This window comes from Pseudonaja textilis, chromosome 10 (assembly GCF_049901715.1).
Source record: "Pseudonaja textilis isolate UNSWEBS1 chromosome 10, rPseTex1.2, whole genome shotgun sequence".
NCBI classification, from domain to species: domain Eukaryota; kingdom Metazoa; phylum Chordata; class Lepidosauria; order Squamata; family Elapidae; genus Pseudonaja; species Pseudonaja textilis.
Window position 1 is genome coordinate 23,625,827 of NC_141999.1, and position 17,109 is coordinate 23,642,935.

General features: G+C 48.4%; 1 protein-coding gene across 17 annotated transcripts in view; it reads left to right on the forward strand.

Moving 5' to 3' along the window:
* RYR1 (ryanodine receptor 1) overlaps window positions 1-17,109 on the forward strand; it is a 140,519-nt gene that overhangs the window by 44,899 nt on the left and 78,511 nt on the right. For all 17 annotated transcript variants that reach the window (XM_087939288.1, XM_087939279.1, XM_087939287.1 and 14 more), the window contains exons 23-36: window positions 873-956; window positions 1,038-1,197; window positions 3,373-3,520; window positions 5,205-5,407; window positions 6,121-6,295; window positions 6,786-6,994; window positions 7,695-8,077; window positions 8,371-8,503; window positions 9,397-9,557; window positions 10,563-10,728; window positions 12,224-12,310; window positions 12,812-13,038; window positions 14,552-15,482; window positions 16,216-16,416. In XM_087939288.1, the coding sequence (XP_087795414.1) occupies window positions 873-956; window positions 1,038-1,197; window positions 3,373-3,520; window positions 5,205-5,407; window positions 6,121-6,295; window positions 6,786-6,994; window positions 7,695-8,077; window positions 8,371-8,503; window positions 9,397-9,557; window positions 10,563-10,728; window positions 12,224-12,310; window positions 12,812-13,038; window positions 14,552-15,482; window positions 16,216-16,416 (3,268 nt within the window). The remainder of the gene's footprint in view (window positions 1-872; window positions 957-1,037; window positions 1,198-3,372; window positions 3,521-5,204; window positions 5,408-6,120; window positions 6,296-6,785; window positions 6,995-7,694; window positions 8,078-8,370; window positions 8,504-9,396; window positions 9,558-10,562; window positions 10,729-12,223; window positions 12,311-12,811; window positions 13,039-14,551; window positions 15,483-16,215; window positions 16,417-17,109) is intronic.

Consider the following 17,109-nt stretch of genomic DNA (forward strand, 5'->3'; position numbering starts at 1 on the left):
AGCTCTCCGAGTTGGATTGTTTCCTGGTAGACATTCTACCACCCAACTAGAGAACATCATCAGTGCTAGAAGGGAGTGGGGTTTGTTTATATATCAGTGGCATACCCAGTCAGTGTTGGTGGGCGAGTTCTTGGAGATGTTTTGATTAGCCTGCTGTTTACTATTAGATTGTTTGTCTGAGTTGGTGCTTCTTTGATTGGAGTACGGTTTGCTCCTTAATTTTTGGTCCAGTAGGAAGTGCAATCAATCTCAATCAGAATAGAGCTGGGAGGGACTTTGGAGGTCTTCTAGTCCAAACGCCTGCTCAAGTAGGAGACCCTATACCATTTCAGATAGGTGGCTGTCCAGTCTTTTCTTTAAAATCCCCGGTGATGAAGCACCTACAACTTCTAGAGGCAGGCTGTTCCACTGGTTCATTGTCCTCACTTGTTAGGAAGTTTCTCCTTAAGCTGCAAATGTAGTGTTTCAATTCGTTGGATAATAGCCATGGCACCTGGACTTCTTTACTGTTTCACGGTGCTTTTACAGCTCTCTCTAAGTGATTTACAGTCAGCCTCTTGCCCCCAACAATCTAGCTCCTCATTTTACCCACCTCGGAAGGACGGAAGCCTGAGTCCAACTTTGAGCCTGGTGAGATTCGAACTGCCAAATTACAGGCAGCCTGCAGTACTGCACTCTAACCACTGCGCCACCGAGGCTCAATCTAGCTGAGCTGTAACCATGTAGTTTCTCAACACAGGGCAGATTTTGTGGAGCGTCCTTGGGGCTTGAAGCGTGTGGCGCCATATTTGCTACCCAAAGGAGAACGGGGGTGTGGCTTAGCTCCTCCCCACCCACCCAGCATAATTACGATCTGATCTCTTCCTTTGCAGGACCTTGCTTGCTCTGGGCTGCCATGTGGGGATGGCGGATGAGAAAGCCGAAGAGAACCTCAAGAAAACCAAGCTGCCTAAAACGTAACCGGTTTGGCTCCAGTGTGCTGGGTGTGTAGAGAGGCTGGTTTTGCCTGTAGCATCCTAAGTGTCACACCTTTGCAGGTACATGATGTCCAATGGCTACAAACCAGCACCCTTGGATCTCAACCACATCAAGCTCACTCCAGCCCAAAATACGTTGGTGGACAAACTGGCTGAGAACGGACACAATGTCTGGGCACGGGATCGGGTCCAACAGGGCTGGACGTACAGCGTTGTGCAGGTATGGGACTCCAGAGGAAAGGTTTTCTAGCGCAGCGGTCCCCAAACTTAGCTCGGCGGCCCGGTGGGGTGGGTTGAGGAGAGAGAGGATAGTTCCCTGCGAGTGGCAGGTGGGTGGCCATCAGCGTGCACAGATCCTTTTGTGTGAATGGTCGGTATGCGCTCTATAAGTAGAGACGTGCACAGACGTGCACTCAAATATCCCCTTGTACAAGTGCCGTCCGCTTGTACACAAAACTCCCCTCTATAAGTAGAGGGGAGTTTTGTGTACAAGCACAAGCGACGCCACTTGTACAAGGGGATATTTGAGTGCACGTCTGTGGGCGTTTGCTGCTTGTGCGGCCAATTTCCAAACAGGCCGCAGCCCGATAGTGGACCACAGCCCAGGAGTTGGGGACCGCGGTTATATGGGGTGTCAGCGTTTTGAGGAATGAGTCCAAAGAAATCAGAACTCTAAGGGAGGGAGGTCCCTCAAAGAACATGCTTATTGGATACATCGTATTGGTACGGCTAGTGAAAACCAACTCTGAAGTTTCCCGCGGTTATAGCATAATTAAAAGGGAAACTGTTTCCCTCCCCAAGTGTTCCACATCACATTGTCCAATTAAATCCGTTGGCGGGCTCCTTGGTCACTCCTTTCCTCCTTCAACTGCCCCCTGTTGGGATGACCTTGGTTCCCACAGGAAGGCTCTTCGTTATTGTTCTGACCCAGCCTTCGCAGAAGCAAGAAACCGACTCCCTGCGAAGCAAAACCCCTTTAATTACACCTTGGGAATTAATTGCATTTACCAACAGAAAGTCCAGCCAAGAGTCCTGCAAGAAGTTAACTGAAGCAATAGTTCTCATCAGCTCATTATGATAAATGCAAGGCTGTGCGCTCCCAGCCGGGAGGCTGAAAATTTAAGTCAGAGAAATAGACAAACCTCCGTTCTGGCAAGGCAGTCTTTGTAGCAGGAAACACACAAGGAGCAAATGTTCCAGAAATGCAAATGGTTGTTGCAACAACTCAACTACTCCCCTTTTCCTCCTATTTATTCCCCAGCTACGGAGGGGGCCATTGAGCGTCCCTGTTTGTTTTGCTTCCCCGAGCCAGCTCATTGTCCTCCGTTATTCACCTATCTGCTCTAAGCATACGCACCTCTGGAACAAGCCCCAACTACTCCTCCTCCTCACTTATCTCAGACTCCAAAGGCAGCTGTCTCTCCGGTGGCTGGGAAATGTCGGACAGACCTGGCTCTGTGTCTGACGCTGAGCAGCCATCAGAGACTTCCCCAGGCTCCAGAATTGGCTCAAGTTCTTCCCCAACCTTCTCATCCTCTCAAGTCTGGTGGGCCATGACAGTTATGTCTGCGAGACAGTCTATCTCCGTGATGGCGAACCTGTGGCACGTGGCATGCACAGCCCTTTGTGACGGCACACAAGCTACAGGCGAACTTAATCTCACTGTTCACGCTTCACAGCTGATTTCCGGCCGGTTTGAGGCCTTTTTCAGCCTCACAAAGGCTTGAGCAGGCTTCTGCAAGCTTTGTGGGCCGAAAACTAGCCCCGTTTTGTCACTTCCGGTATTTTCGGAAAAACAGGAAGTGATGAAACGGAACTAGTTTTCAGCCTGCAAAGCTTGCAGAAGCCTTCCTCAAGCCTTTGGGAGGTCAAAAAAGGCCTCAAACCGGCCAAAAATCAGCTGTGCGGCGCAGTGCAGGTAAGGGGGTGGCAGGAGGTGGGTGGATTGCATGCACATGTGTAGGGGGCGTGGGGGGGTGCCTTGCCTTCTGGGTGCTGGCACGCAAGCGTGCTAGCACGCACACAATTTTTGGCACAGGAGCCCAAAAAGGTTAGCCACCGCTGGCCTATCTACTTCCCCCCCTTTCCCTCCCCCCAGAGTACGTGACAACTAGGAAGCAGAAAAAAATGGCTTCATCCAGGTTCGATTCAGTGTTGACATGGGGTCCCTGTGGACCGATGGCTGAAAGCGACAACTTGGCAGGGGAAGGGACTAGTGGAAGGCACGGTATGGGATGAGGGACCACCACGGTGGTATCTGGTGGTAGGTGCCACAAGATTCCAGGTCGTTTCCTCCATTCCTACCAGCTTTCGAGTACAATGCATGGGGCTTGGCGATGTGTTTTCTTAAGCTGCTTCGTGTTCATAGACCTGCGTGTCTTCCTCGGGCTTGTAGGACATCAAAAACAAGCGCAACCCCCGCCTGGTGCCCTATCACCTCCTCGATGAGAGGACCAAGAAGACCAACCGGGACAGCTTGCGGGAAGCGGTGCGAACCCTCCTTGGCTACGGATACAACATTGAACCCCCAGATCAGGAAGCCCGTGAGTGTCCTTCCATTCTTCGGCCTCTGGTTTCTACTCCTTAACCTCAGATGAACAAGAGTTGGAAGGGACCTTGGAGGTCATCTAGTCCAAACCCCCCCACCCACCCACCCAAGCAGGAGACCCTACACTATTTCTGACAAGAGGGCAGTCCAGTCTCTCCTCGAAGGCCTCCAGGGATGAAGCTCCCATAACTTCTGAAGGCAACTTCTGTTCCATGGGTTGATTGTTCTCAGTGTCAGAAAATTTCTCCTTATTTCCAGGTTGAATTTCTCCTGGATCAGTTTCCATCCATTATTCCTTGTCTGTCCTTCAGGTGTTTTGGAAAATAGCTTGATCCCCTTCCTCCTCTCTGTGGCAGCCCCTCAAATATTGGAAGACTGTTCTCCTGTCTCCCCTGGTCCTTCTCTTCACTAGACTAGCCAGGCCCAGTTCCTGTAACCATTCTTCATACGTTTGATCCTTTTAGTTGAATTCATTGATTCTATTATTATGTTGATATGCCACCCATTTTGCAGTCAAGAAGCTCTGGGCAGCTTTCATATAGACAGAGACATGAAAACCTAAAATATTAAATCAACCCAAAATAATTGGAGCAGCCCAGAGTTCATCACAACAGCAAGATGGGCAGCATAAACATTTAATAAGTAAATAAGTTACGAACCAGATTACTACGAAGTATAATATGATTGCAGGAAGTGGGTAGGACTGCTTTAATGGAAAGAAAGAGTTAGGAGGTGGCATGATAGCAAGTGTTCCAATATTTGAGGGGCTGCCACAGAGAAGAGGGGATCAAGCTATTCTCCAAAGCACCTGAGGGCAGGACAAGAAGCAACGGATGGAAATTCAAGGAGAGAAGCAACCTGGAATTAAGGAGAAATTTCCTGACAGGACAATTAATCCGCTGAACAACTTCCCCCAGAAGTTGTGAATGCTCCCAACACTGGACGTTTTTAAGAAGAGATTGGATAACCATTTGTCCAGAATGGTTGTTCTGACCCAAACCTGGTTCCAAGAGAGCCAAACACAAGACAAAGGCAGCAGCACAACCTTTTAATGTTTCCTCTATGGATCCTGTTTCTTCACAGATTGAAGGCTGCTTCCAACTAATTAGCTCCAACATTGAAGAGCCTTGCCAAGTTTTTGCAAGGCTGCCCAAAAACAACAGATAAGGAATATTTTACAACACAAGAGTCTTCAAATGCCAACTGTAATGTCCACGAGGCTGAGTTTCAAAACGTCTTTGCTTCCTGCAAAGAACGTTCGCTTCACAGCTGGCTTTTATCTTCTTGAAGGCGGGGCCATCACCTTGCAGCCTTACTCCCGAGTTGCCCTTGCTGCTGCAGCTGCTCTTTCCTGCGAGCAGCCCTGCGCGCACGCACACTTGGCACAGGCTCCTTGGGAACCTCCTCATTGCTGCTGCCAGCCCCCACAATCTCTGAAGGCAGCAGTCTACTCCCTAATGGTCCTCATCTGAGTCCTCACTCTCTCTCCTCAACCGTCCGCACCTGCTACCGGCTAACCACAACAATAGTATAGAATTTCTGTTTTGGCAGGGGGTTGGTCTAGAAGATCTCCATGGACTCCTTCCAACTCAAGTGGACTTACTTAAGTGGAGGTGGGTGTGGAGTGTCCCTTTGGTCTTTGTTTTTTCCATCCTCCCATCTTCTTGGTCTCTGAACAGCTCTAGAACTGGCCAAGGGCCGGCTGGATAAAGTCCGCATTTTCCGCGCCGAGCAGTTCTACGCAGTAAAGACGGGCAAGTGGTATTTTGAGTTCGAGGCCGTCACTACTGGTGAGATGCGGGTCGGGTGGGCCCGCCCGAACGTGAGACCTGACGTGGAGCTGGGCGCTGACAACCTCTCCTATGTCTTCAATGGGCATCGGGTGAGTCTGGGCTGCTTCCTCCTCTTCCTCCTGGGCTGGCCCTTGGTCGTCTTCGCGTTCCCTTTTCCCTGAAGGATCCTGTTCTGACCTAGGCTTCCCAACAGCCGACTCCTCGTCCCGATAAAACCCCGTTTTGGGGGCTACAGTGAATTCCGTCTCATTCACAAGTAGCAAAGTCCCGCCAGTCTTTCCAGAGATTTCACAACTAAAAACCTTTATCAGGCTTGGACAGCTGCCAGGCCGATAGCTTCCAGACGCCACTCTGTAGCAGACAATACTTGGCAAGGAGCCAGGAACAGATCTTCACCCGAATGAAATGAATGAATGGTCTCCTGCAAACCCCACTCCCCTTTTGCTCCTCTTTTATTCCCTATGGGGGGGGCCATTCACCGTCCACCTGTGGCTTTACTCCTGAGTCGACCCTTGTTTCTTAGCTGTTCCCTTCTCCTGGAAGCTCTGTGCATGTGCACACTGGGAACAGGCTCCAGCTGTTCTTCTTCCCCACTGATCTCTGACTCCGAAGGCAGACTCTCTGACGCAGAGGCCCTATCAAAGCCTTCCCCAGACTCCAGGACTCGCCCATGTTCCTCCCCATGTCAAGATTCTGGCAGTTTTATGAATTGACACCCCAACCTCCTCACTTGCCGAGTTTGCCGCTCTGCTGGCCGCTGGTGAGCCACAACAGATCCTTTCCGTTTGTGTCCGTCTCGCAGGGTCAACGTTGGCACGTAGGGAGTGAGCCTTTTGGTCGCCCATGGCAACCAGGAGATGTGGTTGGATGCATGATTGACCTGACGGATAACCACATCATGTTTACACTGAATGGGGAGATGCTGATCAGTGACTCGGGATCAGAGCTGGCCTTCAAAGAAATAGAGATCGAAGATGGTAAGTATAGCGTTCCCAAATCTCGGATCTTTATTCCTCAGAGGCTGAACAACAGGGGTGGGATCCTGCAGGTTCACACCTACCGGTTGCTAACATTCTAAGCAGTTCGGAGAACCGGTTGTTAGAAGAAATTACTGGACTAATCCTGTAAGGAAGGCAGGAAGGAAACATTCTGGTGTTGCTCAAAGAAACTGCCTCTTCGTTAATCCTTATTACATTCTTGGCAGGACTAGACTTCCTGTCTCAGGAACTTCTCTGGAGTTTTTTTCCCCCTCCTTTGCTTGTGTGGAGTGACCATTCAAAGTTACAATGGCACTGAAAAAAGTGACTTATGACCGTCACACTTGGCCAATAAAGAATTCTGTTCTATAATCCGCTGTCCTCACCACTCTCTGCACACCCTTATCTGTCCAATACTCGTGGAGGCTGAACATTTATTTATTCATTGTTGGCGACCTAAGTTTGTTGTTTTCCTCCTCATCTTTCACAGGCTTCATCCCAGTGTGCAGCTTGGGCCTCTCCCAAGTGGGACGACTCAACTTGGGTCAGGATGTCAGCAGCCTTCGCTATTTCACCATCTGTGGTCTCCAAGAAGGTTACGAGCCCTTTGCAATCAACACAAAGCGGGAAGTCACCATGTGGTTCAGCAAAAGCCTGCCTCAGTTTTCCCCCGTGCCCGATGAGCACCCTCACTACGAGGTGAGAGCAGGAGGCTAACTTGAGGGTGGAGCCTTGGAGGTTGTGCCCTGTGGCAGGTGTGCTTTGGGACTCAAACGTTGACAAGGAGAGCTCCATGTTTGAGAAGCAACCATGGCAGTAAGAGGACATTCTGAAACGGGAGGGATTTATGAGCAAGATACTTTTGAGTTGGCTTGGTGAGGAGAAAGGGGCCGCCATTTTGAACGACTGGGAGCTGGAAGGGATTTCGAAGCTTGGTGGGTGCCATCTGAGGAAGCTTCATGAGTCAGATAGTGGCCTGGCATGGAGAAAATGTGGCAAACAGGTGAACCAGAGGCACTAATAATAGCATCTGTGAGGATTGGTTTGTTGTACGGCAAAATTGTGGTTGAACTCACAACTGATGTGAGATGAGAGATTTTGCATGGCTGAGAGGAAGTGTGGTTATTGGGTTATTGGTCTGGAAATTCATATCTCCTTCCAATGTTTTTCTGATGCCACCTCCATGTCTACATGACCTATCAGAAGATTGGTAACATTGAGCAAGTTAAATTTTACCACTGACCTTTCTACTAACGAATATTTGTTTATAAGTTGTGGAGGACTCTAAAGAAGTGTTCTCCATAATTCGTTGAAAAACAGCCATGGAAGGTTAGGATGAGCCTGGGACGAAGTTTGTCCATTGCTCCTCTAACCTTCTGCTTTGGTCCTCCGTGGGCAGGTGTCACGTATTGATGGCACCGTGGACAACCCGCCATGTCTAAAGCTGACGCACCGAACGTTCGGCTCCCAGAACGCTGTTGTGGAACTCCTCTTCCTGCGCCTCAGTATGCCAGTGGAATTCCATGAGAAGTTCAAGGTCCCCGCCGGTACCACTCCACTCACTCACGCGCTCACCATCCCCGAAGATGAAGTCAAGGAAGTTGACCTTGATTCCGAGTTTGAGCAGTTGAAGAAAACCGCCAGCCGCAAGGAAGCTGAGGAAGCCGAGAAGGAGAAACAAGGCCCGAGTTCTCCAGCCGCTCACAAGGAGTCATCCAAAGAGGCCCCCAAAGCAGAGAATGAGAAGGATTCCTCCAATGAGAAAAGCAAAGCCAAGAGAGGGTAAGAACTCAATGGAAAGCTTACCGGGGGATCAAGAGATCTCCTAGGGGGGAGATGATTGGGTTCGAAAGGAATAATGAAGATCTTTAGATATCGGAGTGGGAGAAGAAGCGTTCTTGGTGTGGGAGGCTATCAACGTGATCAGACAAGTAGTGATTCTAAACTAGTTCTGACAGAGTTGAGCAGGATTCATTTCCAAGAAGTGTGCCTGGAGAAAAATCAGGTGGGACATCTTAGATGGAGGATGTACTGTCCTTTCTGATCATACCCTCCTTGCTATTTATCTCCTCCAGCTTCTTGTTCAAAGCCAAGAAAGCCACTACCCTCATTACCCCTGCTCCTGTAGTCCCCACAGTACCTCGACTTGAAGAGGAAGTAGTTCCCGATGACCGGGATGATCCAGAGATCATCATGAACACCACAACGGTAAACAGGAACTTGGATATCGAATGACCGAGTACAATATTGTCTGTTCCTACCAGACAATATCCCGATTTGTTTGGAATGCAACTGTGGTGGAATGTAGTCTGGATTCCAAGGCAAGAGAGGCTGCATTCCAAAGGAGTAAGAAACAGTGAAGTTAAGATGGTTTGGTTGGGAAGGTCAAGATTGCACCTCCCTAGAAGTTCCCAGAGTCCATTTTAAAGAGGCAAGGAGAGATTTAACCTGGAAATAAGGAGAAAGTTTCTGACAGAACAATCAACCAATGGAACAGCTTGCCATCGGAAGTTGTGGGAGCAACATCACTTGAGACTTTCAAAAAGAGATTGGACTGCCATTTGTCAGGAATGGTGTAGGGCCTCCCGCTTGGGTGGGGGGTTGGACTGGATGACCTACAAGGTCCCTTCCAACTCTGATTATCTGTTATCTGTTCTTAAATTGGTGAGATGCAAGTATTGGCTTTAGTTTGGCATGATTGATGTAGGATTCCAAAACCCAAGAAAGACACACACAGTTACTTCTAAGCAGTTCAATGTTGTTCCTCACCGATCCATCGAAACTTTGATGGCCTCTTGAGAGCTTCTGGAGAAGACCCATCTTAACTCTCTTCCTTCCTACCAAGCTATCTTAACTTCGCTGTCTCTTATTTCTCTGGAATGCAGCCTCTCCCTCCCTGGGAATCCAGACTACATTCCACCACAGCATTTCTGGCATTCCAGAATGGAACTCCTGGGTGGGGGCAAAATTAGCATGTTCTTTTGATAATCTCTGGTCCATGAGTTATTTACAGAATACTTTTCGTAAGATTTGTATGAGGAACTGTGCGTCCCACGCCATATTGTTTACCCTTTGCACCTTTTCTCTTTCCAACCTAACAGTATTACTACTCGGTCCGGATATTTGCAGGCCAAGAGCCCACTACGGTCTGGGTAGGTTGGGTGACCCCTGATTACCACCAGCATGACATGAACTTCGACCTCACGAAAGTGCGCAACGTCACAGTCACCATGGGTGACGACAAGGGAAATATCCACGACAGGTGAGTGTTATTCTGACCTCTACTGTGCATTATGAATTATGAAGACGTATGCTGTGCATATGACTTCAGCAACAGAGTGGTCAATGCCCAGAATGCTCTACCCAACTCCATTGTTACAGCCTCAACCCCTCACAGCTTCGACCTCAAACTGTCTACCGTGGACCTCACCCCATTCCTAAGAGGTCCTTAAAGGGGGCGTGCATAAACGCACCAATGTACCTACCCTCCCTGTCTTGCTATCCCCATGTACCTGTATTTACTCCCTTTGTTCTTGTTTATGTTCATACTTATACCTGTCATCTTCTACATGTTTGACAAATAAATAAATAAATTATGGATCAGCTACAAGCAATTTCTGAGGAATGGCAGCAGGTTACACTAGAGTAGAGATCTGGTCAGATCTGGGGATGTTTGAAGAGTCTTTTAACCGGTTGAGCAAAGAGTGAAACTACTTTTGTTGTGAAAATAAAAGGGGGTGCAGTTGCCCAGAAGGATTTGGGAGAAGGAGAGGTGTAACTTCAAACCTTCTGGGTCTCCTATCCAGGGGCTTGTTGTCAGGGCTCCGGTGATCACCCCCATTTAAATCATGAGTCTCTAGCCGGATTTTCAAAGCTTAAAGAAGATTTATTGGGAGTTAACGTGCCCGGCGCTGCCTGGGTATAGCCGCCTCATTCATTATCACCCTTAACCTTGTTTTTTTCCCCCATCCCCTGGGTGTATCCTAATTCATATCCTCCAATGGGACACCTCCATAGCCCAGAGTCATCAATCCTGCTCTCCAGTTAGAATTTTGCACGGCAGAAACTTCGGTCACCTAGAAACCATCTATGAAAACATTTATGGAATGCAGTTTTGGTTTTGCGAGCTGCTGCGCTATTCCACCCCCTCCCCCCCTTTCTGTTGACAACACTAAAAAGACCAGAGAAATATTTTATGAGTTGACACTTGCAGTATCTCAAGAAGAAGTAGGTTGAATGTCGTCTCCGCTGCCTCTCCTTTCAACAGCATCAAAAGAAGCAACTGCTACATGGTGTGGGGAGGGGATTTTGTCAGCAGCACCCAGCAGACCCGAGTTAGCACGGTGGATCTGGTGATCGGTTGCCTTGTGGATTTGGCCACAGGGCTCATGACTTTCACAGCCAATGGGAAAGAAGTCAACACCTTCTTCCAGGTAAGCGGATTCGGGATGCGTTCTCCCAGGAGAGTTGACGGGTCAGAGTTTTTACAGTGTGACTCCTGTTGTGAGACAAGCCAGGAGCAAAACACAGGACCCAGAAGCTTTGCCTTTTAATAGTGGTTTATATACAAGATACTACACGCATATGTTAGGCAAATACCAGGCAAGCAGTCAATCTTCAACTCTAAACGGAGAACTACACTGGAGAGAGAATACGAGGAGGGAGAGACACATCCTCTCATGGCCTCCCTTATATAAACAGCTTGTTAAAGTGACAGTATCCTGCTGACTCATCATCAGTTCGTCAACTTGGCTCACAGCCTTACGGCAGCTATTAAATCTTCATTATTTTAACATTACAGGGGCTGAAATGTATTAGGGAGATGTTTGGGTTGATGGATAAGAAATCAAGATTGTCCTCTTCAGAGGAGTTGGAGGATTAGGGCTCTTGATGGGTCTTTTTGGGCTGCAGAAGACAAAGATGTCAGGTCCACAAACATGAAGCTTTTAGAAAAGGAATCCGGGATAACCAGGGGTGAGAAGATCATAGCAATAGCACTTAAGACTTATATATCACTTTACAGTGCTTTACAGCAGTGGCGGGTTTCAAAATTTTTTTTACTACCAGTTCTGTGGGCGTGGCAGGGTAAGGATACTGTAAAATCTCCATTCCCTCCCCAACCCACTAACCTGCTTTCCAGCTCCGTTGTTCTGCGCAGAGCAACAAAAGAAGACCCAGCCGATCAGCTGGGTCTCGGGAGTCGGAGAAGAGATGCAGGGGGCGGGGCTGGTCAGAGGTGGCATTTGCCGGTTCTCTGAACTACTCAAAATTTCCGCTACCGGTTCTCCAGAACTGATCAGAACGTGCTTTACAGCTCTCTCTAATCAGTTTACTGAGTCAGCCAATGGGCCTCCCAACAATCTGGGTCCTCATTTGACCCGCCTTGGCAGGATGGAAGGCTGAGTCAACCTTGAGCCTAGTGGGATTTGAACAGGCAGCTGGCAGTCAGTAGTAGCAGCTTGCAGTACTGCACTCTAACCACTGCGCCACCAAAGCTCATCACGTAGGCTTCTCCCAACAATTTGCAAATAATATAACAATAATCCAATCCAGATGATATTCAGCTGGGTATTTTTTTTTTTAAAATAATAATCCATTCCAGAGGATAATCAGATGGGTATTTTTTAAAAATATGGAAAATCAGCACTGGGAGACTGAGAATGGGCCGATTTTATAGCTTTGTGTGAATTATGAATTTACCAAGGCTGGTTGGTGAATTGTGGGAGTTGAAGTCCGCCAGTCTTAAAGCGGCCAAGTTCGGAGACCCCGATCTACGTTGTAAGATGCTACCCTATTTCAGTGTCCTAACCAAAAGATGCCATTTTTATCCTTAGATATTTACGGTTGCTGGAGATCTTTCCTAATAAACTTTGTAATGAAACTTTCTTTTCTTTCTGCCTCTGTTCTCCCACAACTGGTCCATCTCAGGTGGAGCCCAACACAAAACTGTTTCCTGCCGTTGTCGCTCTCCCCACAAACCAGAATGTCATGCAGTTTGAACTGGGCAAACTGAAGGTAAGGCCTTTCCCTGAAGCTGCACGTTGGGGGGGTAAAAAAACAGTATTGCTCCTGGAATAACGAAGGAATCCCACTTGGATCAGGGTGGGTTGGAAATATTATATGCCGTCGGAGTGTTTACAGTGTGACTACAATTGTGAGACAACCCAGGAGCAAAACACAGGATACAGAGGCTTTGTCTTTTAACAATGGTTTATATACAAGACTACTGTATACCTACATACATGTGTTAGCCAAATACCAGGCAAGCAATCAATCTTCAACTCTATAATGGAGTTAGAACACAAGGAGAGAGAGAAAGAGAGAGAGAGAGAGAGAGAGATTCCCTCTCATGGCCTCCCTTATATAAGCTTCTTAAAGCGGCAGTACCCTGTTGACTCACCACCTTGGCTTATTGCCTTATAGCAACTGGTCAGCTATTAAATCTTCCTTACATTAACATATGCAGATTGGTTAATTAACCATTTTCTTCTGTTTTTCCAACTCCTTGCGAGACAGAATATTATGCCAATATCAGCTGCCATGTTCCGGAGCGAGCGGAAAAACCCGGAGCCCCAGTGCCCACCTCGCCTTGCCATTCAAATGCTGGCCCCCATGACTTGGAGCCGTATGCCCAATGAGTTTCTACGGGTGGATGTTGCTCGCTTTAGCGACCGTCATGGCTGGATGGTTGAATGCCTGGAACCAAACATAATGATGGCTCTCCACATCCCAGAGGAAAACCGGTGAGAATGTAGTAGTCTTCTATTTCACTTCACAGAAACAGGCTGACACCTCCAGGGTGAGGATTTGGTGTTTCCCAACCCGACCTGGATGGGGGATTCTGGGAGTCGAAATCTGCAGGGTCCCAGATAAAGGAAGACCACTGGCTGAATTTATGGTTCTATCGCTCGGAGGAGTGTGGTGGAATGATGTTGGCGAACTCTCAGCCAGGCATAGAGGAGGAGTCAAGCAGGGAAGTAGCCTTGAGTCCTTGCGCACTGCAAGAGGCCTGACCTCCCCCTTAAGCTCCATGAAATCTTATCTGGTGGCTCCCAAGGGAAAGCAAGCATGGAGAGATTCCTGTAATATAGTTCAAACATAATAAAGTTGCTGGCGTGGAACAGTGTAGTCTGAAATTGTAGGAGGGAGAGGCTCAAAGAGGCCGTGGAGCTGGGTGGAATGTGTTGGCAGACAGGAAAAGCCTTCCCAAGCAATTCACGGGGTATATCTAATAGTTAATGCAGACATTTGCTTTAGTCTGGCAAGATTCTGTCTGTAGGTGAACGACAATACAGAACCTACTCCACATATCATTCTTGGTTCTTTGGCATTGACAGAGAAAGAACAGTTATAATTATGTTTTTTTAAAAAAAATGTCCTCTGAAGATATTTAATATTCAGGCTTTCACCTGCTTGCCTAATTTAGCAAAGGGAGGCCTCCATTGATCGATGTAGCTGCTGAACATTGGGAGATAGAAAATGTTCTCCAATTAACAAATGGTTCCACTTTCTAACACCGTGCCAAGCTTGGAACTTCCTCTCTTCTTTGTGATGACCCAAAGGGGCACGGCACAAAGGCAACACAATCACATAAGAAAGTAGAGTCCCTTTTATAATCTCCAACTTTGCCCCCGGTGTCCTGGTTACCTTCGGCTGGAGAAAAAAACTCTCCCAAGAAGAGTTTTTAAGTGAAGGAAATTCAGTCCGAAAATAAAGTACATACAAACTGTAAATAAAAATCCACACAAACCAGGCTGCGGCAATTAACTTGACAGGCCAGGAGAAGGAATTGCAGACTTGAAAGGCCAGCAAAATAAACACAGTGGGAAGACGCCAGGAACCCAGATGAGCCTCGACAATAACAGATAACTTATGATTTCCTCCCAGCAAATTTGCTGTGCGCAGCTTCCCTTTTTAAACACTGTGTTCCCAGCTGAAGCTAGTGAAGGGAATCAGGGCCCTTTCCTCCCCCGTAAGTCACGCAACTCAGGTTGCTCCCTTCTCCGTTCCTCCTTGTATGCCCTAGGATGAAGAGGGGGTGGGCCTGGATCTTCCTCTGAATTCCCTCTGCCTTGGTCTACCTCTCCCCTGCTCTGCCCAGCTGGACTTTGCTCTTCCCCAGTTTCTTCCACAGCCATCGGAGCCACACTCCCACTCCCTGTCATTTGCTCGGCCTCCCCTCTGACTCAGATTCCGACAGGGCATGACACTCTATAACTCTCAAACTTTCCCCCCCTCCCCCCATCCCTCTTTCAGGTGTATAGACATTCTGGAATTGTCCGAGCGCCAAGACCTGTTGACTTTCCATTCCCATAGTCTGAAGTTGTACTGTGCCGTGTGCGCTTTGGGCAACAACCGAGTGGCCCATGCCTTGTGCAGCCACGTGGACGAGTCACAATTGCTTTACGCCATCGAGAGCAACCATCTTCCAGGTCTGCTGCGTAGTGGCTACTACGACCTCCTTATCAGCATGCACCTGGAGTCGGCCAAGCGTTCCCGTCTCATGATGAACAGTGAGTTCATTGTCCCCATGACGGATGAGACCAAGACCATCACGCTGTTCCCGGATGGCATGAAGAAACCGGGGTTGCCCGGGGTGGGCATGAGCACCTGCCTGCGCCCTCCGCTCCACTTCTCTGACACCTGCTTTGTCAGCACCAGCTCTGAGCTCTACCAGCTGAGTCCTTCCATCCCGCTGGATGTGCTGAAGGTGAAGGCCATCAACATGCTGACGGAGGCTGTCCAAGACGGAGGGCAACATACCCGTGACCCCGTCGGGGGTAGTGTGGAGTTCCAGTTTGTGCCTGTTCTGAAGTTGGTCTGCACCCTCCTCATCATGGGTGTGTTTGAGGACGAAGACGTGTGCCATATCCTCAAGATGATTGACCCCAACGTCTTTGGAGAATCCAAAGAGGAGGAGGAAGTTCCGCGGGAAGCTGAGGAGGTGGCAGGGGAAGGGGAAGGAGAAGACCAGGGCTATGTGGAGGAGGAGGAGGAGGAGGAAGCAGGAGAGGAAGAGGAGGAGGAGGAGAAAGAAGCTGGAGGGGAGCAGAAGGAAGAAGCCGAAGAAGGAGAAAAGCAGGAGCTGAAGGCCATCGAGGCTGGAGAAGCTGAAGCCAGAGAAGACGAGGAAGGACTGGAAGAAGGCCTACTGCAAATGAAGCTTCCGGAATCGGTCAAGTTGCAGGTAAAAGGAGGAGCTTTGAGATTTCCCTTCGTTTCTTTCCATTCCTCCAGCTGCACCCTTCAAATACTTGAAGGGGACTTGTGCAGAAGAAAGAAGCTACATATATCCGTGATGGCGAACCTATGGCACACAAGCCACAGGTGGCACGCAGAGCCATTTGGGCGGGCACATGAGCCCCAGCCAAACTTGCCTGCACTGCACATGCGCGTGCCTCCCAGCTTGTTTGAGGCCCGTTTGAGGCCTCCTTCGGCCTCTCAGAGGCTTGTGGGAAGCCTCTGCAGCCTCAGGAGGCTGAAAAACGGGCCTCGTGATTTCCTCCCAGCAAATTTGCTGTGCGCAGCTTCCCTTTTTAAACACTGTGTTCCCAGCTGCAGCTCATGAAGGGAATCAGAGCCCTTTCCTCCCCCATAAGCCATGCAACCCACATTACTCCCTTCTCCGTTCCTCCCTCCGTGCCCTAGGATGAAGAGGGGGGGTGGGCCTGGGTCTTCCTCCGAACTCCCTCTGCATTGCTCTACCTCTCCCCTGCTCTGCCCAGCCGCACTTTGCCCTTCCCCAGTTTCCTCCACAGCCAATGGAACCACAGTCCCACTACCTGTCAGCTGCTCGACCTCCCCCTCTGAGTCAGATTCCAACAGGGGCATGACTTTCTTTCTTAATCCCTTCCATCCGACTCTGGTAGCTTCCTCCATCTTCTCTCTGCCCATCTCCTTCCCTCCTCCTCCTCCTCCAGATGTGCAACCTGTTGCAGTTCTTCTGGGACCGCGAGCTGCAGCACCGCGTGGAAGCCATCATCGCTTTCTCGGAGCGCTATGTGGACAGGCTGCAGACCAACCAACGGCAGCGTTACTCAACACTGATGCAAGCCTTCACCATGTCGGCTGCGGAGACTGCTCGGCGCACCCGGGAATTCCGGTCTCCTCCCCAGGAGCAGGTATTGGGCGGGGCTCATGGGGATGGGGAGGAGCCAAAGTGAAATGGAGGGGAGAATCACTTAGTGGTAGAACATACAGAGGTGTTTTGTGCGTCGGCAATGTCTAGGTTTAGGCGTTTGAAACTCTGGGAAGGGCTAGTAAGTGGTTGTTTGAAATCCAGGACAGTTGGATAACTTGCTATTAAATGCGCCTGGGGAATTCCAGTTTAGGGTTTAAGTTTAGATTTAGATTTAAATTGATTATTTAGAATTAGATTTAGATGGATGGTTTAGTTTTAAATTTAGAATTAGATTTAGATCGATGGTTTAGATTTAGATTTGGATCGATTATTTAGATTTAGATGGATGATTTAGTTTTAGATTTAGAATTAGACTTGGATGGTTTAGATTTAGAATTAGATTTAGATGAATAATTTAGATTTAGATGGATGATTTAGTTTTAGATTTAGAATTAGATTTAGATTGATGGTTTAGATATAGACTTAGATTTGGATCGATGATTTAGATTTAGATTTAAGATTTAGATAGATGATTTAAGAGTTAGATTTAGATGGATGATTTAGAATTAGAATTAGATTTAGATGGATGATTTAGTTTTAAATTTAGAATTAGATTTAGATGGATGATTTAGATTTAGATTTGGATCGATTATTTAGATTTAGATTGATGATTTAGTTTTAGATTTAGAATTAG